The sequence below is a fragment of the Sorex fumeus genome, unplaced genomic scaffold (assembly GCF_029834395.1).
Source record: "Sorex fumeus unplaced genomic scaffold, SorFum_2.1 ptg000061l, whole genome shotgun sequence".
NCBI lineage: Eukaryota > Metazoa > Chordata > Mammalia > Eulipotyphla > Soricidae > Sorex > Sorex fumeus.
The window spans coordinates 31,646,616-31,672,111 of record NW_026606118.1 but is presented as its reverse complement, the minus strand read 5'-3'; the positions used below and the strand labels follow the sequence as shown (position 1 = coordinate 31,672,111).

General features: G+C 40.0%; 2 protein-coding genes across 2 annotated transcripts in view; one reads left to right on the top strand and one right to left on the bottom strand.

Moving 5' to 3' along the window:
* The window catches only part of TBPL1 (TATA-box binding protein like 1), a 35,714-nt gene extending 31,520 nt beyond the window's left edge, over positions 1-4,194 (top strand). Inside the window, exon 7 of the mRNA XM_056125923.1 lies at positions 1,608-4,194. Within this exon, the coding sequence (XP_055981898.1) occupies positions 1,608-1,687 (80 nt within the window). The 3' untranslated portion in view covers positions 1,688-4,194. The remainder of the gene's footprint in view (positions 1-1,607) is intronic.
* Positions 4,172-25,496, bottom strand: part of SLC2A12 (solute carrier family 2 member 12) — a 66,238-nt gene continuing 44,913 nt past the window's right edge. The window contains exons 3-5 of the mRNA XM_056125922.1: positions 25,019-25,141; positions 20,207-20,339; positions 4,172-5,808 (exon numbers count right to left, since the gene is read on the bottom strand). Coding sequence (XP_055981897.1) covers positions 5,658-5,808; positions 20,207-20,339; positions 25,019-25,141 — 407 coding nt within the window. The 3' untranslated portion in view covers positions 4,172-5,657. The remainder of the gene's footprint in view (positions 5,809-20,206; positions 20,340-25,018; positions 25,142-25,496) is intronic.

Genomic DNA, 25,496 nt, shown 5'->3' with positions numbered 1-25,496 from the left:
GAGGCAGGGTGGGATGGGGGGATGAGGGGTGGGAGAGATACTGGAATCAGTAGTGGTGGAGAATGGGCACTGGTGGAGGGATGGGTGTTTGATCATTGTATAACTGAAACCCAAGCTCAAAAATTTGTAAGTCTACAACTGTACCTCACTGTGTTTCACTAATAAAAATTGAAAAAAAAAACTGACACACAATATGGATACCACAAGCACTGACAGGGTTCACTCAAGTACAGAGCCAGGAATAAACCCTGAGCACTGCTGGGTATTATCTAAACCCCTCCCTGACAAAAATAAATAAATCACACAGAAATGTAAAGCCCAAAAGTAGGCAACATTGAGTTCAGAAAAGTTCTTTAGCATCCTTAAATTTTTCATTTCATTTCTTTAATCCTTACGTGGAAATTAAAGTTGTTGATATCTTTAGACCCTCAGCAAATAAGTTTGAATCGTGACTCATCCTATGCTGAGGGGAGGTATATCCTTAGAGACGTTTAAAGCCTGAGTCATGCCTGAATCTTAAAAACGAAGTGATAGAAACAAGTCTTATTTCTTCTTTTCACTGTCTGCTTCTACATTATGGAGCCCAGACTTCTGAACGTTTCCAAAGTCTATTGATAAGTTTCTATTAAATAGAAAATACACCAGTACACACACACACACACACATATGTAAAATTTATATTTATCAGTTAACAGATAATTGGTTTGGCTGATTAGTATGCATTAAGTATGCATTATTATATATGTACTGCTGGACTGTCCTGTGAAGTGTTAGCTGTTCATACTGAGTGGTTCCCTTGGGCAAAGCATGGTACAATGTGGAGCGAGTAAAGAAAAGAGAAGACAGTATATCTCAAAGGTCACTATCCTTAATGAGTGCATGGTGGGTGTATGTATATTTTTTGGCCTCTTTCAGAAAATATAAAGGTACATTAAAGAAGCCATTTTATTATCAAAATAGTTAGCATTTTCTTTCTTTTTTTTTTTAAAGCATTCCTAGCTTTATATGGGTTGATGAAATTGTAGTGTCTCCCCATTCTTTTGTGCTTGTTTTGGGAGGAGGGGGAATTGCTTTCCATTTTTGTCTGTTGACTGAATAAGCTGCCGGGGTGAAAGGACCTGAATAATGGATTACTGGGGAACATATAAGTACCAGGTGGTCTGTGAGGATGCTTAGTGGAAGCTGTTCTGGGAGCAGCTTTGTTTCACTCTGCTGGGTACTCAGACTCCTGGGAGCTTAACCAAAAGCCAGCCATGGTGACCAAAGAGATAATTATTTAATAGCTGTCTTCTCTCATTTGTCATTCTTTTAATAAAACCTATTATCAGGCCTTTTGTCTTCTGATAGTTTGTGTGTAGCTTTTTATATAAGCTCTTTTCACACTGGTAATCTAAACCAAGCTAAACAACACCGTTTGGGGTTCGAGACTTCCTTTAATTGTCCAGGAAAAAAAATTATTGTCTTCCTTCTTAGGGTTATTTTTCAATTTTGTGACTGTATATTTTTTAAATATGTGATACTTAACTGGCTTAACTACTTTTCATTCTAAAATAAGCTTTTCCTTGGGTGATCTCTTCTCACCCCATCCTCTGCTGTATTTGTTGCAGGGCCCAATGTAAAGGCTGTTGCTACCGCTGTGGAACAGATTTACCCATTTGTGTTTGAAAGCAGGAAAGAAATTTTATAATTCACTTCGTTGGTGAGCACCTTTTAGAACCTGCTGCACATTGGACTCAAAAGGAAAACTGGACCAACAGTAATTGAGGAAACAGACTCTTTTATTCATTCATGGCTACAGTGTAAGCTCCAGTCCCTCTGGATTTCATTTCAAACCTTGCTGTAATATAAAAAGGAAGTTTACAAGACATGACATTGCTGCTTTTACAAAAGGACATTCTATTTATTTTCGCAGTAATACTCATGTCCCCATAAGCAGAGCTGTCACGGTGTGCACTACCTTCAGTTGTTTTTGTTGTTGTTATTTTTTCCAGTTTGAGCTAATGTGTTTTCTTTGTGAATAGTCTTTTACATTTTTGTATGCTAAATATGGGCACCAAAGAACCTGTAAAAGTTATCTTTTTCAATTGAATGTGCACAAATAAAAGTTTGGAAAAGATCTCTCTTCATATCCATTCTATAACTTGTAGTCCCCATTTTCTATTTTAACAAAAACTGTATTCATAATTCTTTTTTTTAATCTATGCAAGCTTAGATTTTTGCTAAATTGTGTGGGCTTCTTTTTTGAAGTGTATTTTGTAAATATATATATGCCACATGTGTATAGTATCTTTTAATGCTCTGTTACCAAATATCAAATAGGAATTTTTTTCTCGCAAATTAGAAATAAAAACATGTACATAAGTTTTAGAGAACTGCAGTAGACCTTTATAGATTAAGGATAATGTTTTATGTTACTAATTTAATATGATAGAAATGTCGACTATCTTTTGGAAGTTACAAAATTGTAGTTTTAAAAGAGAAACCTCTTACCTGCAAGATGGATGTGAGAAAGAAGCCGTGATGGGTTGTACCTCATTTGTACCTTTGTTATTCTGGAAAGACTCAACTCCGTAGGAACGTTAATAATCTGAGATTGGTGCTCAAGGCTAAAACTAAGAGTCTCGTCAGAAATTGATGCATTTTGCTGTTTTAACTAGAAGTGCCCACATGCTGCCTCTGTGCCACAGTGTAATTATTTTATAGTTCAACTTGAACTTGAAAGCCATTGTACAAGATATGTCTTTCCCTTTGCTGTGTCTTATTTAATGGAGCTGAAGAGTGACTAGACAGACTCTTGGATTGCCACTCTTAAAGTCATAATAAATATGCATTTGTGAAACTGGCTCTCAGGCTCACCCACGAGCCCTGGAATGGTAAAACAGAACAAAGCTGTGGTGTGCTCTGCCACTTGTGTTTAGGAGTTTAGTGTAGGCAACAGTGACACTTCACCTGGAAGGAAAGCTGAGTGGAGAGTTGGATTAGCTTCTCAGTAGAAACCTAGAAGATGTTTCAGCATGATCAAAACCCGAATTTCCAAAATGCTTTGAAACTTTTGTGGAAAATTACAACATCGTAGCCTCCATATTCTTATACATTTTCCTTCGAAGACCTAGTTTCAACAATGCACTGAACGATACACGTACTATTTTGTGTTTTCTTTCTCTTTTTTGATGCCTTTCCTACCCCGCCTCTCACTCCCTCATAAGCTGGGAACAAAGGCTAATTTTTATATTTTCTTTCTTGTGAAAGACTTAGTTGTGATTTCCTGACTTTTTTTTTTTAACATTTGTGTTTTATTTGCCTTAGGTTAAGTAGAATAGGTAACTTCATAAAATGCAGAGAATAAAACCTTATCGTTCTGGGCAGATAGACTGTTTTTAAAGTTAGAGATTTTTTTCCAGTTAGTTTTCCTGTTTTGCAATGTTCACCACCCTACACCCCCACAAAACAAACAGACAAACAAATGGGAAAATACGTGGCCAAGGTGCAAGTCTAGATGTGATATTTTCAGTATTCAAGTGATTTGAAGACTGAGTAGATGGGTAGCTCGTCACCATGTTTTCTCAGAAGAGGACAGACAATCTGACCAGGTCTGGTTTCGGGGCTGCCGCGGAAGCATCTACTGGCAAAGTGTCACTAAACTTTTAACAAAGCTGGTAAGAAATGAGTGTGTCTCATGTCTTCTGCTGGCTTTTCACAAGTGCTGTAAATTTTTTATAAATAAAAACTGTGAATATATACATACAAATTATAAGCATTCCCCTTTATTTTTGAAAATCAAGACATTCTGGGGCATATTGGGTAAAATTAGCTTGAAGAAAATTGTTTAGTTACAAACTCAAGATGAGGAAAGAAAAATATGAGTAAGATACTGACATTGAAATGGCTAGTAATACACCTAGGTTTATGAACAATTTCCTATTCTTTTACAGTGAATGACAAAGAACTAGCTAAAGTACATACATTGTTTGAATTTCAAGGGAAATGTGTGTAACAAATCTGTGATGCTTGGCAAAGAAAGAATTCATGTTGATTCCCTGTCTTGATTTTTTAAAAATCTGTGTGTAATCCCATTGAAGCTCACATAATAATAAATTTCTTAAATTGATCCTCTTCAGAACACACGTTTCCTTCTCGAACAAAAAACAATTACATCCTCTAATTCGGAAATAAAATGTACCATGATAGAATTAAGATGTCAGATTTCTTTTCTTCGTACATCTCTGGGTAATTATAATTTAGGTTGTACATTTCAGAACCAAACTGCATTCATTCTCCTGAATCTCTGATAAAACACAGTTACTTTTCTTCATTGTTCTAAGTCAGTGGGGGTAGATCCTTATACTCTCTTACGGGCCAATAGGAAAATTTCCAGTTAAATAAAAAGGCCTGTTAGAATTTTCTTTACTTCAAGTTAATGATATTTTTCAAGTTGTTGACACTAAACTTTAGGAGTGTCTTTGAGGGTTGTGAAATTAATAATTCAATAGATTGCTGCATAAGTGGTCTGAGATTGTTGCAAATGTTCTAGCATATCCAAGTTCTATTGGTAAGATTGTTGTCAGGCCTTAAAATTCAACTAGAGAGATAACAGGAAGAGAGAATCCATTGTTTGGGTGGGAGTCCCTGATATGGATATGGTTGACTCTTTCATCCTGGAGTAGAGCAGTGAGGAAATGGTCCTGATAGTTAATTATCATTGTGATCATCTGAAAACTAACATCTAGGATAGCCTGTTTGTCATAACCTGAGGTAGTGATATTCCTGAGGAGTGTAAAGAACTGTGTTATGAACACTTCACAAGGAGGAATTCTGTGAGCATGATTTTATAACTCAAACCTAATGTTGAAAGTTAGATAAATAACCTAACGGCCTTACTTGTTTTCTAATGTTTTTCTAACAGCTACTTAGGAATAAATATATATGGTGCCAGGATTTTAGAATTCCTTCTATTTGTATTTTCTATTAGAAAAAGAAGAAAAATGATTGTTTTCAACTATTGCAGAATTATTGGGCTGTTTTATAAAATAACATGAGATTTACAAATGCAGGATATTTTATATAGTTCATAATTCATCTAAAAAAAGCTGTAGTTTTTATACTCATTGACCAGCGATTGAGAATTACCACTGAAATCCAAGCAAGGGACTTCTAACCTAGATAGAACATGTGTGCAAAGGATAGTTGCAGACACATGTGTCCACTGTGTCCTGGTAATACTTACACTTAGATTCAGTACAAGTAGAGTCATAGTAGGCACTTAAATATAAAGGCATCTGAAAACAAACCTTGGCTTCAGAACATGTGCCTGATTAAAATAAGGCTGTGACTGGCCTTTTATACAAACATATTTAAGGCAAAAAGATGCTCACATTACTAGTTCATAATTTTTCAGAGGTGGCTTTGTGAAAAAGATGGAATGTATTATACCAGACTTACTCTTTTTTAACCTGATACCATACTCAGAACAGGAATCACTTGAAATTCATGCCTCATTTACTCTTTGAGATTCCTCTTGGGGATTGGAGTATAAAGGTTATCTGGCCTTTCAGGGTGTCCCATTAAAACTTCATGACATTGCAGAATGGGAAGTATGTGTTGAAGACACCCTTTACTAAATTCTTATCCTATGTTAACATTTGCAAGCTTTTGAGCCTTTAGGTCTCTGGAGAAAGCTGCCTTGGCTGCCCCCTACCACACAGATTTTTACATTCTATCTGCTCTTGAGGGTTTCGGTTTTGAAGCTGTTTTGGCACTAAATCCTCTTGGTGATGATTCATAAAACAAATGTTGTTTTTCACATAGCTCCTGAAAGAGAAAGAGGCACTAATGAAAATGTCATTCATAATTTGCAGTACTTGGAAAAAATGTGCAGACTATTAATTTTAAAATCACCCTGGGGCTTTAATGTTTTAGTTGTGAAAAAAAATAATAACCTATTGCAAAGCCTGTTTTGGCTGGCTGGCTTGATCATACAATGGATCTGAGTACCACAGACCTTTGCTCGAACTCAAATGAGGGGAAATTCTTCTCAGGGCCTAATCATAGTCTAATTGTCTGTAAGGAAGGAGTCTGAGGGCAATGTTGCATAGAACAAATGTAAGTGTCCCCAGATGCCTTTTCCTTCTATTTCTCTTCTAACTTGCCTATATGTCTACATACTGTGTCTTCTGTGTTTGCTCCTACACTATTTTCTATAGGTTTATTCTTGGTATCAATATAAAAATATGTTTTTAGTTGCACACATTTGTTTTCAAAGAGAAGACTTTAACTTCCCTACTCCTTTCAAATATTTTGCCTGTAAAACAACACCAGGTCAAAAATCTGGTACCTATGGTAGTATGCCTGGTGATGTGTGCAGGTGAATAACTGCTTTCAAGGAGATGATCACATTAGAAGTATCATTTTAATACTAAAGTGCTAATGAGAGTAAACAGGAAGGGATTATTGGTATGTTTGTGAACATAAGCTAGCATCCCTGAAGATAGGACATTTGACCAGAAACTGGAGTAAGAACTGTAAGGTTTGGTGACTCAAGTCATGAGGAGCCTTGGCAGCAAGAGAGTGAGAAAGGCTGAGTGGAGTAAGTTATAGAAGCAATGGAAGGTGAGGATGTTGATGCAATGGAGTGCACTCCAGAACTGAAAAGTAGGGACGCGGACATAAGTTGATGCCTGGAAGGAATTTGAGAAGTCTGAAAAATAATTTAGAATGCCATGGAAGGAGGAAATAGGTACCAATTGATTCTTAACTGTTGTGGGACACAAATGGAAGATAATGTTATAATGTTCTTTGCCACAAGATAGGTGTGGGGATAGATACAAATACTTTAAAAGACAACGTGAAAGATGACAGGTGATCTCTGTTTAGTCCATTTTTTAAAATTCACTATGAGACAGGCTTGAAAAAGTGGGAAGAAGTATCAAGGAGAGTGTTAAGTGAATGATGGAGAGCTAAAGACCACCTCACCAGGAAAAAGTAAGATTCAGGATGGGCCTGAAGACCTGTTTGAGATTTTTGTTCATGTATCTAAAATCAGACTTGTTGGCACAGTTGTGTTTTCTTCAGTCCCTTTTGACTCATCAAATGCAGTGTTAAACTAGAAATCAGTCAGCTAAGGTTAACCTGGACAGGGACAGAGGGGTGGAGAAGATATGGGATGGGGCTAGTTCATGGAGTCTAATTGGGGAGGAAGGGAAAGGAGAACTTGTTGGTGAAACCTCATTGGACTTGCAGCAAAACACATAATGGACAAGACGAGAGAGAAAGAGAGAGAGAGATCCTGCCACAGAGGCAGGCGGAAGCGGGTGGAGCGGGAAGAAAACTGGGGATATTGGTGATGGGAACTATACTCTGGTGAAGAGATGGGAGTTGGAACATTAGATAACTGGAAACCCAATCATGAACAACCTTGTAACTGTGAATCTCACTGTGATTCAATTTAAAAAAAAAAGAAGAAGAAGAAATTTCAGTGGATCCCAGGTTCTGGTGTGAACCAAGACTTACTAAAGTGATGTGCAGATACATGAGAGCAGGAATGCAGAGCTCTCGGGGAGAGGGAAATATATGGGAGTGGAGCAGTGATTTGTAGTGAGAATGCAGGGTCTGACTCTTCTGTTTGCTCCCCATTCCAAGCAAACCAGAAGTGAGCCTAGTTACTGAAGCCTATGCCTTTGCAAACTTCAGTTCCCTCGTCAGTCCTCCTCAGTCAGCTTCTACCTCATACTCCCTGAGAATGTGCCTGACATGCTGTGTTGCCTTCTCTTTGAATGTGGCCTCCCAGCCACACTCTGCCTTGTTTAACTGTCTTTATGGAACACTTCTTTTGGATTCAGTGATACCTTATTCACTTGACTTGCTTCCAGTTGGTTCTTTTGCAATCCCTTCTGATACTCCATTGGTTTGATTCCCTAAAATTGGCAGAATTTAGAGCTTGGTCTTGGACTTTATTCCCTTCTCTCTGGTCTTGGCTAGATGATCTCATCTGGATTATGATCTAAATACCACTTCCACATATTAGTGTTCCAGATAGATATCTCCAGAAATCCAGATTTGAATACTTTGCTATTGCCTAATTTTTTTTTGAGGGAGGAGTGTGTGTGTGTGTGTGTGTGTGTGTGTGTGTGTGTGTGTTGGGGGTGGGGGAACAGAGGTATAATGGGCCATACTCAGTAGTGCTTAGGGGGCTATTCTGGGTTCAGAAGTAACCCCTGGAGAGACTTGGGAATGGGAATATGTGGTGCTGAATTAAACTGGGATCGACCACATGCAGGGAAATCATCTTAACCCCTGCACTAGCTCTCCGGCTCCTGACTAGGCTAATGTCTAAAGGGCATCTCAAAATTGTTAAGTCTAAAGGATATCTCAAAATAATTCAAAAACACTGCTATCTTCCCAGCTCCGGGAGTAGCCCTCCCTAACTTTCCTATCTTACCATCACTTTTCAAGCTAAAAATGTGGCATCATCCTGACTACATCATTGTCTTTTGTGTCTTTTTATTCAATACGAGTTTCAATCATATGCCAAACAAGCACTTCTGGGTGCTTGAACACCAGGGACAGACTATACAAGACTCCCTGCCTTTCAAGAAATTGAAGGATTTAAATGTGAGATGAGTCAGATAAAATATAGAGTATCAAGATCTTCGTTTAAAAAACAAAACAGGAGAGTATGATTTGCAGGGGGGGAGGGGGAGGGAGGGTCACACCCAGCTGTGCTCAGGGCTAACTCCTGGTTTTGGGGTCAAGGATCATTTCTGGTGGGTCTTGTTGGAACAGGTTCATGAGAGAGAAGAGCAGTGACTGCAGTCAATGGTAGCAGAAAAACAGCAAACTCTGGAGGGGGAGGGAACTTTCAAAAGATACCCTCCCCCTTCCTTTAAGAAGGGGCAAAGCCACCCAACAGGTTTCTACACTGAGAAGCAGAGATCTGATGGAGGTAGGGGCTTGTTGGTACTTGTCTTGAAGAAGGAAAAAGCACAGAAGTTCTTGGCCTCACAATGGAATGTGAGGTTAACAGAATGCATTCAGCAGGGCAGCAGTTTGGATTCAATATTAAAATGCAGGTGATGTGGGAGGTCATGAAAATGATTTTCTGACAGTCCATTTTCCCAGCGAGGTCAGAAGCAAGACCATCAGCAAGAGTGAGAGCTAAGGAGTCAGGGAGGCTTCCAGAGAGAAAAGCTGCTATCAAATAGTTGTGGAGAGACTAGTACATCTGGGATTGCCAGCAGCACTGAGGCCACTTGTGGCTAATGGTCAGGATCTAAAATGGAACCAATGGAGCTGGAATGATAGTACAGTGGGTAGGGTGTTTGCCTTGCACACAGTCAATCCGGGTTCAATCCCCGGCATCCCATATGATCCCACAAGCACCGCCAGGAGTAATTCCTGAGTGCAGAGCCAGGAGTAACCCCTGAGCATTGCTGGGTGTGACCCCCTCAGAAAAGCAAAAAAATAAAAATAAAAGTAGCACTGTAGCACTGTACTCTAGTTGTTCATTGATTTGCTCAAGCGGTCACCAGTATCTTCTCACAACAAATTGTGAGACTTGTTACTGTTTTTGGCATATCGAATACATCACGGGGAGCTTGCCAGGCTTTGCCATGCAGGCAGGATACTCTCAGTAGCTTGCCAGGCTCTCCAAGAGGTGTGGAGGAATCGAACCCAGGTCGGCTGCATACAAGGCTAATGCCCTACCCGCTGTGCTATCGCTCCAAGTCCCTTGCTTCTGTGCTTTCTCAGCCATGTTCAGCTACATCACTACGGATGTTCACTTATCACACACATCTTGAAGGTACCTCTGGGTCCCAGTCCAGGGCTTAGGGCACCTGCCTTGCTTTATTTTTTAAGAATAATGATGATGAGTTAAAATAAATAAAAATATAAATCACACTCCCACCCCTTGCTAACAATGCTGTAGTGAGTTCCACTGCACTTGGAATAAAACCCCAAGTCACTCAGTCTGCAAAACTCTGTATATCAGTCTCTACTGACTTTTTTCCCCCTGGATTTGGGGCCACACTTGACAGTGCTCAGGGCTTTCTCCCAGCTCTGTATTCAGGAATAGCTCCTGGCAGGCTTAAGAAACTATCTGAAATACTTGGGATTGAACCTAGTCACCTGCTTGCAAGGCCAGTGCCCTACATGCTCTTCTACCACTCTGGCCCCTCTATTGACTTAACTTGAAGGTTAGAATCATCTTGAAGGTTAGAATTGTCTTGAAGGTTAGAATCATCTTGAAGATTGCAGCATCCTGCAGTTCTTAGAGTGTCTGGACCAAATCCAACATGCTTCTGGTTTGACCTGGTTCAGCCTTTCAACTAGCTGTTCTCTCTGCCTGAATTCTTTCTCCCCTAGTTCTTGTAGGCCTGTCTCTTTATTATTTCCAAATCTTATCCTAATGGTCATCTCTCTGGAACCAACTTCTTGGATCACCCAAAGGACCAAAAGAGTCCCTAATCACTTAGCATCCTATCAGCACATTTTCATTCTTGTGCCAGTCTGCTTGTCGATTAATGTGTTACCTAGAACAACATGGAGTTTATAGCAGATGTTAAATAAAAATGTACTGAATAAATAGATTTGTATGAGTGAATAAAGAGATGGTCACATAAAATTAATCAGAGTGAAAGCGATTTAAGTTCAAAACTAAAATATTTACAAGACATTTTCTTGTTGGGTTTCTGTTTCCACTTAAACTAAAGAAAAGAGTAAAAGTCACAGCTGAAATGCCAACCATCCCATTTTCAGTTTGTAGTTGGCAGAGAAGTTTAAAATAAAATCCTTGCAAATGACATTATTTCTAAAATCTTTACTGACCTCTCAGCTGAGTCACTTTTATATGGAGATATAAAAAAAAACCTAACAACTTTGGAGGAATTCTTGCTATCTCAGTCTTGTAGAAATGGTACAGTAAAGCCACTTTCTTATCTGTGGTTTATGCGTCTAGTGATCTCAGTTAATTATGGTCAAACGGTTCAGCACTACACATCATAAGATATTTTGAGAGAGAGAGAGCAAGAGAACACATACACAGTTTTTACTATAGAATTATTATAATTATTTTATTATTGTTAACATTGTATCACTGTATCACTGTCATCCCGTTGTTCATCGATTTACTCAAGTGGGCACCATTCATCCCAGCCCTGAGATTTTAGCAGCCTCTCCTTACTCGTCTTTCCCAATGCTGCCGTATTGGAGGCTCTTTCAGGGTTAGGGGAGTGAGACCCGTTACTATTACTAGTTTTTGGCATATCAAATGTGCCACGGGGAGCTTGCCAGGCTCTGCTGACCTTTGTTAACGTTACTGTGCCTAATTTATAAATTTATAAATTGCACTAGCATAAGTGTGCATCATAGGGAAAGGCAGTTCCTATATTGTGCAGTGCTATCCCTGGTTTTAGGCATCTCAGTGGGACTGGAAATGCACCCCCTTAAGTTAAGGGAGACTAATTCAACCCAGCTCCACATGAGAGAAAAATGTTAAGCAATGCATAGTACCGAATCTGAAGTTAATGTCATATCATTTCCTTTCTTATGCCTTAGAAAAACTCTTCAAGACTACAGCTCTCACATGCAGTGTTTGTGGTGTGTTGTTTTAGTTAATTAGTTAGTTAGTTAGTTACTGAAGTTTCTAAAAACCCCCTGAGCAGAGACTTCAAGAAGTTCGCTGCAGCTTCTAATGTACTAGCAAGTTCCCTGACTTTTCTGCTGCCTGACAGTTACTTAGCCAGTTTGATAACATTCCAGTCATACTATCTTAATTTTTGGGTTTTGGCTCTGACCTTTCTCTTCCAGGGAAGTATGTTTAACATATATCCTTCATACATAATTAGTCAATGGCTTCCATTTTTAAAGCCCGCCCAGCCTGTTGCTTCAAGCTTAGACAAGCCCTTAGTGCTCTAATATTGCAGAGCGAAGAGTCAGCCAAGTTTTCTGAAAGCAACTTTGTTTTCTTTCTAGTCTCAGTTAGGGCTTCCCACCAAGTTAGGCCTGTTGCTGCTGTAGCCTTTGCCACCTTCATATTTTTGTTCCTCAATACACCTAGCACCGAGGTAGTTGGTTGTGGGGGGCTGGAGAGAGGGTCTACTGTTCTTTGTTCTGTGGATCACTAATCTGCAACTTATAACTTTATTGGAGGAGTCTAGATTTAAGTAGGTGTAATTACATGATTCCCAGAGAACAGAAATGTAGTTCTTCCCAAAACTTTTCTTAATTCAGAGTGTTACTAATTTAGACACATACCTTCCCCACCACAACCCCAGAATGAATAGATTGCGTTGAGTTTTAGATACTTAAATCATTATGTTCTTTTGGAATGTCTCGTTTGAAAGGCCCACTAGATGGAAAGATCAACTTAAGGATTTCTTAGGTTTCTTCAATTCAATGTTTAATTTGGTTTGTAATTTGATATATCCCGACAGCCCATATGAAAAATGGATTTTAAAGTATCTAAATCCTATTCCAATTTCAAATTGCACTTTCTGAAAAATGGAATAAAATGACTAGTAAGTCACATTTTTCCATTTTCTTAATTCATCTTCTCCCTGCTTTGATTTATTGCTCAGTGTTGCAGTGTTGCTCCCTCCCTTCCCTCCCCTGTCCTCTCCTCCCCTCTCCTTCCCATTCTCTTTCCTCCCTGCCCCCTCCTTTGCCTTTCCTTCCCTTCCCACCATCCCTCAGTTCCCAAACCATAGTGGACCATGTGGTGCCAAGGATGGAAGGGATGCCTCCCCTATGCAAAGCAGGAGCTCGTCCCATTGATGGCTCCCTCCAGCCCCAACATTTATTATATTTTAACTTTTCCTTTTGGGCCACATGCCCAAAGTGGTGCTCAGGTCTTACTCCTGACTCTGAGCTCATGCTCATGGATAAGTCCTGGTGGGACTGAGGAGACCATATGTGGTTCCAGGGATCAAACCCAGGTCAGCTGGGTGCAAGGCAAGCACCCTACCAGCTGTGTTTGTTGTTCTGCACGTCCCCCACAGCCCTTCTTAAAACAGCATCTTGCTCCCCTTCCTATAGATGAGCAGAAAGGTAAGTCTCAGGGACCCCACACCCGCACTGCTCCTCCCAAGACCCACAGCATCCTACCTAATTTGCTAGGGCTAGAGCCATAGTACAGAAGTAGGGCATTTGCCTTGCACACAGCTAGCTCAGCCGGCCGAGCCGGGTTCGATTCCTCCACCCCTCTCGGAGAGCCCGGCAAGCTACCGAGAGTATCCCCACTGCACAGCAAAGCCTGGCAAACTACCCATGACATATTCAATATGCCAAACACAGTAACAACAAGTCTCAAAATGGAGATGTTACTGGGCCCGTTTGAGCAAAATCGATGAACAACGGGAGGACAGTGCTACAGTGCTACTGCGTTTTTATAAAAGAAGTCTTTAGAAGTTAATACCGGTAATGGGATTGGTGCTGAAAGAATGTATGCCTGAAACTCATGTATGAGTAACGTTGTAAATCATGGTGCCTTAAGTAATAGTAATAACAATAATAATAAATATCCGTGAGCACTTCACTGTCACTGTCACTGTCCTCCCGTTGTTCATCGATTTTCTTGAGTGGGCCCAGTAACGTCTCTATTGTGACAATTGTTACTGTATTTGGCATATTGAATACGTCACATGTAGCTTTCCAGGCAGAGGAATCAAACTCGGATCGGCCATGTTGGCTGCATGCAAGGCAAATGCCCCACCCTCTGTGCTATTGCTCCAGCCCTGTGAGCACTTATCAACGTACAAATGCAGTGAGGACCAAACTCAGGGTTGGGATCAAACTTCACCAGGCACCTTCCTCCTAAACCTGTTTCTCATCAGAACTTCTGTCAGTGGCCGTCCCTTGCACACTAGAAACAGGAGTGAGATCCCAATCTCCTTGTTTTCTGACTAGTATGGTCTTTCTCTGAACCTCATGGAGCCTCATAGTTTCCTAAATGATGATTCAACAGATGCCTCATTCAACACCTCCCCTTTCCATTTTCCAGATTTTTCCAGAGGGCTCCTTAAAAATCTGAATCACTTTCTCCCAGTCTATTGTTTAAAATGACTTCAGAACAGAATCCATGCTTTTTTTATTTCCAGCCTGTCCTTTTAGGGCTGGAGCGATAGCACAGCGGGTAGGGCGTTCGCCTTACAAGCGGCCAACATGGCCGACCAGAGTTCAATTCCTCCGCCCCTCTCGGAGAGCCCGGCAAGCTACCGAGAGTATTCGATATGCCAGACACAGTAACAACAAAGTCTCCAATGGAGACGTTACTGGGCCCACTCAAGCAAATCAACGATCAACGGGAGGGCCTTTACCTTTACCTTACCTTTTAGTATTTATTTATTTATTTAAATTAAATCTCTGTGAGATCCACAGTTAAAGGCTGGTTCTCACTGTACCTGTACATTGTTGGGTTTCAGGCATACCATGTTCCAACTCCCATCCCCCCATGAGTGTACATATCCCAGCACCAATGTCCCCAATTTCCTCCTGACACCCTCCCCCCACCCAACCTGTCTGTGGCAGGCACTTCTCTCTCTCTCTCTCTCTCTCTCTCTCTCTCTCTCTCGCTCGCTCGCTCTCTCTCTCTCTTCTTTTGGGTATTATGCTTTGCTGGAACGATAGCACAGTGGGTATGGCGTTTGCCTTGCATGCGGCTAACCCTGGTTTGATTCCTCTGTCCCTTTCGGAGAGCCCAGCAAGCTACCGAGAGTATACTGCCCGCATGGCAGAGCCTGTCAAGCTCCCCGTGGTGTATTCGATATGCCAAAAACAGTAACAAGTGTCACAGTGGAGACATTACTGGTGCCCACTCGATGAACAACTGGAGGACAGTGCTGCAGTGCTACAGTGCAATACAGATACTGAGAGGTTATTGTGTTTGTTCCTTTACCTATTTTCAGCATCCAGTTCTTATCCAGAGTGATCATTTCCAACTATTGTTGTCATAGTGATCCCTTCTCTATTCCAACTGCCTTCTCCCCAAGCATTTGAAGCAGGCTTCCAACCATGCACCAGTCCTCCTGGCCCTTATTTCTACTGTTGTTGGGTATTAGTCTCAGATTGTGATTTTTTACATCCCACAAATGAGTGCAATCATTCTATGTCTGTTGCTCTCTTTCCGACTCATATCACTCATTATGATCCTCTCCTTGTCCATCCATTTTGAAGCGAATTTCATGACTTCATTTTTTTCTGACAACTGCATAGTATTTCATTGTGTCTATGGTCCATGATTTCTTTAACCAGTCACCTGTTCTGGGGCACTCGAAAACGCAGACTTTTGACCAATGCAGACAAGCTCTTTCCTGACTGCTCTCTCCCTGGTGCTCCAGACATTTTTCCCGATTCTCAACTCAAAACCCGTCCTCCTTATACCACCCTGTTGAGTGTCCCAACCTCTGCATGGACTCCCACACATTCCCCTTTGCCCTTAACAACTTTAACATTCAGCATAAATAGTCTTTCAGGGAGCTTTTTAGATGAAACCCTCTCGTGAGTATAACTTGTATTTGTTTTTGGACCACACCTGATGGTACTCAGGGCTTAGTCCTGGTTCTTACTCCAGGGATCACTCTTGGTACAGTTGGGGAGCACAAGGGGATGCTGGGGATCAAACTTGGATTGGTCTCATGCAATACAATGCTCTGCCCACTGTACTATCACTCCAGACCCCAGACTGTAATTTTTCCTGTGCGTTTTAAGCTAGTGGATTGCAGCAGTCTATTCTCATTTGCCTCTTAGAGTCTATGGATTCTTTGTTCCCTTTATCTTCAGCTATTTCTAATTGCAATGTCTGGTTCTGTAGTAGATTATCAACAAATAGCTGGAGAAATAATGTTTGAAGTGACAGGAAAGGGAGTGGTATAATAAAGCCAGCAGGTCTCAAACTAAACACCTTTCTCCTGTTCCTACCCTCACTATATCTATATGTTAAATAGAGAATGAGTCACACATTGTATGGTTTATACTGCTATCATAATGTGGGATATGAGGGTCTCCATCCTCATACATAATCCCCACACACAGGGAATTCAGCATTGGCTTTGTCCACAAGATAGCGACTTGAACAGTCTGTATATTTTGGTCATCTTCTAAGAATCAATATTTTTAAGCCAGAAATTTTAGAAATTACATAAGGGAAGATACTGAAAACCAAATACCATTCCTGAACATCAATTCTCTATCATTTAAGTAAGAAGGTGAAACCACACTGTGAGATAAGGCAGTATAGAAGAAAACAAGGCCAGGTATAATTGAAAATTCAGGAGAAAGTAAAGCTTTTCAGTTATTCAGGGCATTGGGATGAATAGTTGAATTGGCCCTGAAGACACTGCTATGGGGCTAATGGTTCAAAGATAATTACACTGTAGAATAAAAGAAGTTAGGAGGTAAGAGTCAGTGAAGATGGAGGGGAACCAGGGAAGAAGAATGTTTCATTGAACCTAAGAGAAAGAGTAGGTGTGGTAAATTTTTTAAAAATTCTTTGTGTGGGGTCAGAGAGATTGTACAGAAGGTCTGGCACCGTACTATCTCTCTGGGTGTATGACCATCTGGGGTTCAGGGGATTGAACAGACCAGGGTTTAATCCCAAGCACCCCATATGGTCCCCTGAGCCCATCAGGAATAATCCATGAGAAGAGAGCCAGGAATAAGACCCGAGCAAAGCTGGGTGTGGCAGCCCCCACCCCACAGAAAAAATGCAAAAAAAAAAAAAAAAAAACCCAAAAAGCTAAAAAACCCTTTCTATTCTGAAGTTATGTCTATTTCACATCTCTTGAGTCTAATTGCCTTTGAGATTTGTGCGAGAGATTGAAAAAGGCAGAAGTGATAAAGTGTGACTTCCAGAATAGAAAACTGATAGAGCTTTGCAGCCCCTGCCTCCACTCCTGGGAATGCAGCCTGAGTCTGATGCGTGAGAAGCCACATTACTTCCTGCAGCATGAAGTCCTTGAAGGAGATTTGAAGCTCCTGGTCGCGCCAGCAGTAGCAACCCCTGGGGGTGAGCTCTTGAACCTTCTCGTCCAACTGGATAGGTCTGTTGATAGGCCACATGAGGGCGTGCAGGTGAAGACAGCCAAGGCACCCCCCAGCCAAACCAAAGAATCATAGGGAATAGTAACTGGATTCACTTTAAATCACTGCATTTGGGGGTGTTTTGTTGTACCTAAATAATACACAAAGTAGTTCAAGAAAAGGACCATACATGAAGAAGTTTAATAGATTTGGAAGCCTATCTTTGGCATCTAATTTCTGTCTTCCATTCTGCCTTTTGGAATTTACATTTCCAATTTACAAATGAATGTATTTAGTTACTAAAGTCTGAGGCTATTTTCTGCTTCTTGTTTGTTTTTGCGGTGCCAGGAATCAAATGCAGGTCCTCAAGCATATGAGGCTTGTATTCTTTAACATAGCCATATGGCTAGCCTCCAAGGCTATTCAGATCATATATTTGTAATTCAAGTCTTGTTCAGATCCTTGGGTTGACAAGAAATTCAGTCATTGACTTTAGCTAGCATGCATAATCATGCAATGTGCTGATTGGGCAAGGGCAAAATCATTGACAATTATATTTATTTTTGTAAATGAGTTGTCTTCATTTTCATTTTAGATCAAGACAAGGACATTAACCAAGTGACAATTATATTTCTTGTTGTAAAGGAGTATCTTCACATTCAGTTTAAAACCGGGGCCTTATCAAACAGCTGCACACCATTATTCATCGCAGCACTTAATACAATAGCTAAAATATGGAATTCATCTAGGTGTCCAATGACAGATGAACATATCATGAAGGTGTGGTAGATATCCACATTGGACTACTAAGAAGCTACAAAAAATGATAAAATCATGTAATTTGCTGCAACTCAGATGCAACTGGAAGATGACAGGTTAAGTGAAGTAAGCCAGAAGAAAAAGAACAAACATAGGTCAATCTTACTTCTATGTGGTATAACTGGACCAGGGAATGCAATGTAGTAAAAGTGAGATATCTAAATTACTCCTGACTCCAGTATATGGGGAGGAAGAGGACAGAGAGAAGGAAAGAAATTGAGAATGGGTAGTAGCAGGGGTCAGGAATGAAGGGTCTCAGGTACATCAGCAGTGTAGAGGAGTGGTACAACTCCATATCCACACCGCAGAGTCAGTAATGAAGGAAGCAGGAGATCTGAACCACAACCACCAAACTTAAAATGTGCCCATCAGGCTGAGGGCTGGGGTGAGGTTAGAGGGAACACTGGTGGAGGGAAATGACACTGATAGTGGGACTGCTGCAAGAACATACTATGCTTAAACTCAATAACTTGTTAATCACAGTGTCTTAAAAAAAAAGTGGTGTTCGGGTTATCTGATAAAACTATCAATTTTGTAGGTATTTAGTACACAACATTACATGAAAATTATATGGGAATAAGCTAGCATACCCCAAACTCATCCATTTAAGGTCTGAAGCTACAATTTCTTGAGGTTTCATGTAATTCCCCTACCTTTTTTTCATTTAGGGAGAACTGGTTTAGATTTCCTGTGCTTGCTGTGCAGCTGAGTGTCATGAAACGAGAACTATCTTGCAGGAGGCCACCTTCAATAGCATAATTGTATAAGCTGCATTAAATCAGGGGCATAGGCAGCTTGTTATTTTATAGTAGTGATACTTTTGAATATGATTTGCTTTGTTTTTGTTTATTTACTTTGTTGTTTTCCATTATAGTCAAAGTTTAGATAAAATAAACACAAGGTGCCATTGAAAACATTAATCAGGGCTTTATCACCATCAAAAATTAGCCCAGGAGCTGGAAAGAGAGACAGATAGATAGATAGATAGATAGATAGATAGATAGATAGATAGATGTATGGAAAGAGAACTGAGCTTGCATGTAACTACTCTGGGGGGTTCATCCCCAGCATCCCCTATGATTCCTCAAGCACTTTGAGGAGTGATCCCTGAGTACAGAGCCAGGATTAAGCACTGGGGGGCAAAGCCCCTAAAACACACAAAAATTGGCTCAATAATTTGATTTTTAACTTATGCTTGAATTCAGAGCAGTCTTTCAGTGAAAATTTTTTTAAATGTAAATCATTCAAAATGCATAAAATACAAAATGAACAGTTTTCACAATTCTGTTGTGAAATATATATTATATTTATATTACTCACTATAAATAAATATAACATATTCAATACTTAATATACACTTTAATATTCAGGACTAACACTTTGATCTATGAAACTGTAATAATATACTTATCATCAATTCAACTATCTGGTTTATTCTTCTTCCTTAACAAAAAGCTGAGAACTTCCTACGTTAAAAATTTCTGTAATGATCATTCCTTCCTCTTTGATAGACTGAAATTTTTTAAAAGAAAATCATTAACTAATATGTGTAGTTTCTTCTACATATTTATTATAGTATGACAAGGCAATAAAATCACATTAAAACCCCAAGAGCCGTTCTTTGTAGATTGTGAAGTCCAAGAGTTAAATCTTAAAAAGAGTAAAAACTTTCTTCTTCCTTCCTGATCCCTGCTTACCATTCCCTCCCTGAGACCAGATTTCAGCATTAATAGCTCTGAGCTCTGCCACTAAGAAGGACAGTTTCTAAAAGCCATTTCTAAGTTGAATTGTCTAAATAATTTTTTTCTAAATAATTTTTTTAAGTAAAATTCATTTGATCTGTTTCCTAAATGTCTAATCATAGAAGAAACTATGTCTAACACTTTAATTGTGCCCAATTAAAAGTGATTACAGGCATTTAAGCTCAAGAATTTTTCTGAGAATTTCAGGAAATTCTAGTTTTAACAAAGGTCTGGGCTTTTGAGGCCTGCGCATGTGATGGAGAAGAAAGAGCAGGAATCCACAGAATGAAAGCGATATTCCTAGATCTGCCTCAAAGCTCGAGCAAACAATCAAAAGCCTTACTCTCCTTTTAGGGGGGCAAAAATGGCATGGTGGAGTTTTTTTCTTCTTCTTTAACCACTACTGAAAACATTTTTAAAAGGCTTACTCACTTGCCAGAACACTGATTTTTCACATTCTTTACTGAATCATTCAAATTAAACACATAGCAGAGGAATTGGGATTATTCCTTGAGCTAGGATTTCACACAAAATGGAATATTCTAGAAAAATTTCAGATGCTATTACTTTCTATTTGTAAATAAAAGCAGTATATTTGGCAGTGAGATTCAGAGAGCAATGCACAGAATACTTACTCTTTAGAAAGTTCCATTGATATTTGTTCCAAAGAGCATCCTTTAGTTTCAGGTATAAACAGAACAACAAAACCCAAGGATGCCAGGCTCATAATTGTATATATAAAACACACCCATGGTAGGCCAATGAGATCTGTAAATGACAGAAGAAATTGATATTTTGTGTTGCATTCGTGAATATCAGATAGTTCTTGAAGCACATATGAAGGCGCATGGAATTTTCCAAAACACTTGTGTCTGAGGAAACAGCTTACACAAATTTAAAATATTGCTCACCACTGAATCTTTAGACTGTACGCTAGCTCTCTCAGGTAAATTGCACTCTTCTAACTTTCACAACTTAAACCCAAGGCCATCTGCGTGCCTGCATTGCAGGCTCTTCCAAAACGCAAGATGTGGTTAAAAGAGAAAACTCCAAACCACACAGAAACACAGAAAGTAAAAGGTTAAGTACCTCCACCCTGTGCTCACCCTTGACAAAAAACCTGAAACATTTCTGTAGTCATTTGAGCACTAACTAAAGCGGAATTGCGAGGCTATTTTTTTCCCCCAGTTATGACCAGGCATATCCAGGCATGCCCAGGTGTTCAGAGAAACCCACCTCCAGGAAAGGGCCTGCCATTCACCAGCCAGGACCGAAGTTTAACCAAGCATCATTTTCAATGTACTTTCCACCAATTAAAACAGCACTAAAAGCAAACCTGATTTGCTTAAAGGTGTCCTGAGCTGTCAACCAGTCTGCCTTTTGTGTATATAAATCCTGATCTAGCAATAAGGCAATACACAAATGCCTCATGCATGTTTCTCAGGATATTATAGCTCTAATTAAATGCAAAAATTAAGGTAGGTGTAGGTAACCTTCAACCAGGTCCCTTTCATTAAGGGAAGACACCATCCACCATTACTCTTGGGGACCTCCAATGTAACCATTTGATTTTTATATGGTAGGCATTTAAAAAATGTATTTATATAGATGAACTTTTCTGGGATTGAGCTAAGTGTTCTTTCTTCTGACTTGAGTAAATCACTTCACATTGGCAATACTTTATCATTTTAGTAGCTGGCATTCTATTTCACTTTTTTTCCTGAATTCAGAAAAAGAAATAGTTCTAATGAAAGACTTGAGCTTGCTAAGGTATAAATGGAACAAGCAGGATCATCAAAGTAATGGAGTTCTCCTGCCAGACTCAATTTTCCTCTGACCACTTCTAGTCAGAGGTACAATCCCTTTGTAGTTCCTAGTCAAGGGCAATGTACGTTAATTGGTGGGAGGTGGTCCCTCGTGCACCTGAGTCAGGCATCTGCATTGTGCTGTCACTCCTGCCTCAGCAGTAGTAAGTCCAGCAATGCCTTCGAGTCCTGAAGAGGAAAGCATCACTTTTTGTGGTTGGTTTATTCAGAGGCTTAGACCAACCATAGACTGGAGGAGTGCAAATACTTAACAGCCAAAGTCACAAATGGCTTGGTCAGTCAGGAAAACTGAAACAGCAGTCCTTTAATGAGATTTTGAGTTGATGTTTTTTTGTCAATGCAGCATTGAAGGAGTGCAGCATGTTAACCACTTGTCAGTCAGTTGTGCTGAGGAAAGGGGAAGCCAGAAGAGTATTGCAGTTCCAGCAGTTTTAATTAAAGTCTGGGTTCTCTGTGCTTTGCTTGCTGCTGGCACAGGACTTTTGCTCAAGTGAGTGCTTAATAAAGTGCTTATGGAGTTTGTTTTTCCCTTCTCTGGGGCCTAAAATTAAATTATAGAAACTAAAATAAAAGCAAAAAAGTCATCTCCTCAAACTTCATCCATTCTATTGGAATGGGATGACAGCCTGTGACCAGAAGCTCACCATTTTTCACAGAGATTCTCACCACATTGGAAGTTGGTTCTCTTTGTTAAAAGTAATTCTCACTGTGGTGTTGTGATTTATTGGAATCATTGTTTGGTCAGTCAGATGACCAAATTACATTTCTCTGTTGTATCTGTGATCATCCATAGCTCCCAAAAGTCTTGTAATTTCCAAAATATGTGGAGAGGGGGTCTCATTCCCCTGGCCCTGAAAGAGCCTCCAATGTGGCACCTTTGGAAAGGATGAGTAAGAAGAGGCTGCTAAAATCTCAGGGCTGGGACGAATGGAGTCATTACTGGTGCCTGCTCAAGCAAATTGATGAACAACGGGATGACAGTAATATAAAGACACAGTGATGTGGAGAGCGAAAAGGTATCTCTACGTTCGTCACAGTAATTTGTGGGGGGAAGTGGCAACAGTTAGGCACTGGTTGCCATGTGGCTAGAGAAACTAGTTGGAATTTCTAGTCCCATGCCATGACCTCTTGGGAGTGGAGAGGGGTTGGAGGTTGGAGGTTGAGTTCAATTGTTAAAGGACAGTAATCATCAGTGCCATAAAGCAGCTCCCTAAAACTCCCTGGGAAAGAGTCTGAGAGCTTCAGTTGGGGAACCAGAATATTTGCATGTGCTTCTGCGCTATGATTCTGGTATCATAAGGACTAGAAACTCCTTTTATCCCCCAAGCCCTTGACCTAGGTACTTCTTTATCTGACTGTTGATTCATAGCCTTAAGTATCCATTGTAAAACATCAGTGACCCTAGTGAGTGGCTCTTCTAAGTTCTCTGAGCTGAGTTATCAAGTTAACTGAACCTGAGGAGGAGGTTCTTGGAAACTGACTTATAACCTCATTTATCAGAAGTGAACTAAATATAAGTATACTTATATTATATATATAAAAAACCATATATATAACCAAAGAATTGGACTTTCAAGAGGCACCTATTGTCTGAGGGGGGGCTGTGGGAACCTCCCATCTGTAATTGATTCCTCAGAAACACAGAAAATACCTGGGACTTGCAACTGGGGTCTTTAATTGGCAGGATACAATAGGAGATAATACTGTTGTACCTGAGCAACAACTCTCCAGGCAGACAGTATCAGAGCTGATACCAGACATCCTCATATTGTCTGAGAATTTTTTAGTGGGTAGGGGATGGAGGGGAGTATCCGAGCAGTGCTCAGCATTTGCTCCTCTGTGTGCTCATGAATCACTCCTGGATGGATCAGGGAACCATGTGCAATGCAGGGAATCGAACCAGGGTCTGCTGAGTGTAAGGCAGGTGCCTCAGTCCCTGTACTAACTCTCTGGGCCCAGACTGAAAGTTTCTTCTTCTTGTTAGTAAGGGGAAGCCTCCACATGTAACCAAGTTGTAATGCAGCCCAGGAGCCTCACTAATTCAAGTCTTTAGATTTTAAAAAAAAATTATGGAAACTATAAAGATCTGAAGCTTAACAATCTGATCCCAATCAGCAAGATTCAGCCTTGGGACATCTCTAGGAAACAAAAGACCCCAATTCTTCATAAAAAAATGTAATAGAGATAAAGTACTTATTTTCTATGCAGCAAACCTGGGTTAGATGTCTTATATCCTACAAAAAAAATGGTGACCCCTTCCCTCAGTTTGTGATTTCTGCAGGTTGGGTGAGATCAAAATATTTTTAAAAACTTAAAAAATAAAAAGGGGGACATGGAGAAATGAGATAAAACTACAAATTTTAAAAAGCCTTTTAAATTTATAAAAGTTATAAAGGATAATAAACATACTGTAAATTATATGTTTTTTTGTAATTTTATTGAATCACCGTGAGATAGTTACAAGCTTTCATGTTTGGGCTACAATCACACAATGATCAAACACCCATCACTCCACCAGTGCATATTCCCCACCACCAATATCACCCGTATACCCCCCCTTTCCGATCCTCCCCCTGCCTCCATGGCAGAAATGATTTCCCATAATCTCTCTCTACTTTTGAGTATTATGGTTTGCAATACAGACACAGAGAGGTCATCATGTTTGGTCCTTTATCTACTTTCTGCACACATCTCCCATCCCGACCACTTCCTCCAGCCATCTTTTTCTTAGTGATTCCTTTTCTATTCCAGCTGCCTTCTCCCCTTTGCTCATGAGGCAGGCTTCCAGTTATGGAGCAATCTATCTGTCCCATGTATCTACGGTCCTTAGGTGTCAGCCTCATGTTATGTTGTTTTATACTCCACAAATGAGTGCAGTCCTTCTATGCCTGTCCCTCTCTTTCTGACTCATTTCACTTAGCATGATACTCTCCATGTCTATCCATTTATAATCAAAGTTCATGACTTCATCTCTCCTGACAACTGCATAGTATTCCATTGTGTAGATGTATCAAACTTTCTTTAACCAGTCATCTGTTCTAGGGCACTTGAGTTGTTTCCAGATTTTGGCTATTGTGAACAGTGCTGCAATAAAAATATGGTACAGATGTCATTTCTACTGTGCTTTTTTGCATCCTTGGGATATATTCCCAGAAGTGGTATTGTGGGATCATATGGAAACTCGATTTCTAGTTTTTGAAGGATTGTCCATATTGTGTAAATTCTATGTTTTGGTCATTGTTCAAACCAAGTATACAATTAGAACACTGTGACCACAGACTGAATATGTGATGCTAAAAATTGTTTTCAAGACTTTTATGTGTGCTAAGATATTGTGGTTATGTATTTTAGATTATCTTTTAAATAATCATATTAAAATTTTAGATAAAATTATATTATATCTGGGATATGGCTCAAAACAATTGAATAGCAGAAGAGTAAGTGATTAAATAGGTAAATGAGTTCGTCAGTAGAGGTACATGAGGCTCATTGCTTTACTCTTTACTCTTGAATGTGTTTGAAAATGCACACAACAAAATGTTTTTCAGGTGACTGTATTTGCTTAACCTTTATCCAAAGAACAAAGTGAGTACAAGAGGGCAGAAAACCAAGAATTCTTACCAGTCACAGTCAAAAATGTCAGAGAGACGAGAAGATTGATGCCCCAGTTCATGCTGGAAGTTAAAGCCATGGCTCGTCCTCGAATTCCACCAGGAAAAATCTCACTGAGCACAAGCCAAGGCACTAGAAGAAAGAAAAGAGTGGAACAATAAAATGATCAAACGCCATTAAAGATGAAGTTCATCTTGCTGATCTTTGCCCCAGTCATGCTGATTGGTGGTCGGTGGCAAGGCCATGTCCTTTATCAGAAAGAAGGAAAGTGCTTTCTCTGCACCTCCAGCCAAGTGGGAAGGGTTGAGGAGAAATTCTATGAAAGCTTAGTAATGGTCCCCAGAGAAGGAAGACGGTCATAAAGTGCTGGGTCTGAGAAATGTAAGGGGTGGGGGAAGGAGTTGGGCAGTATTGAGGGCACCTGCCCAGCAGCAACCAGAAAGCCAACTTTGGACCACTGCCAAGCACGGGAGCCTCCTTGCCTAGC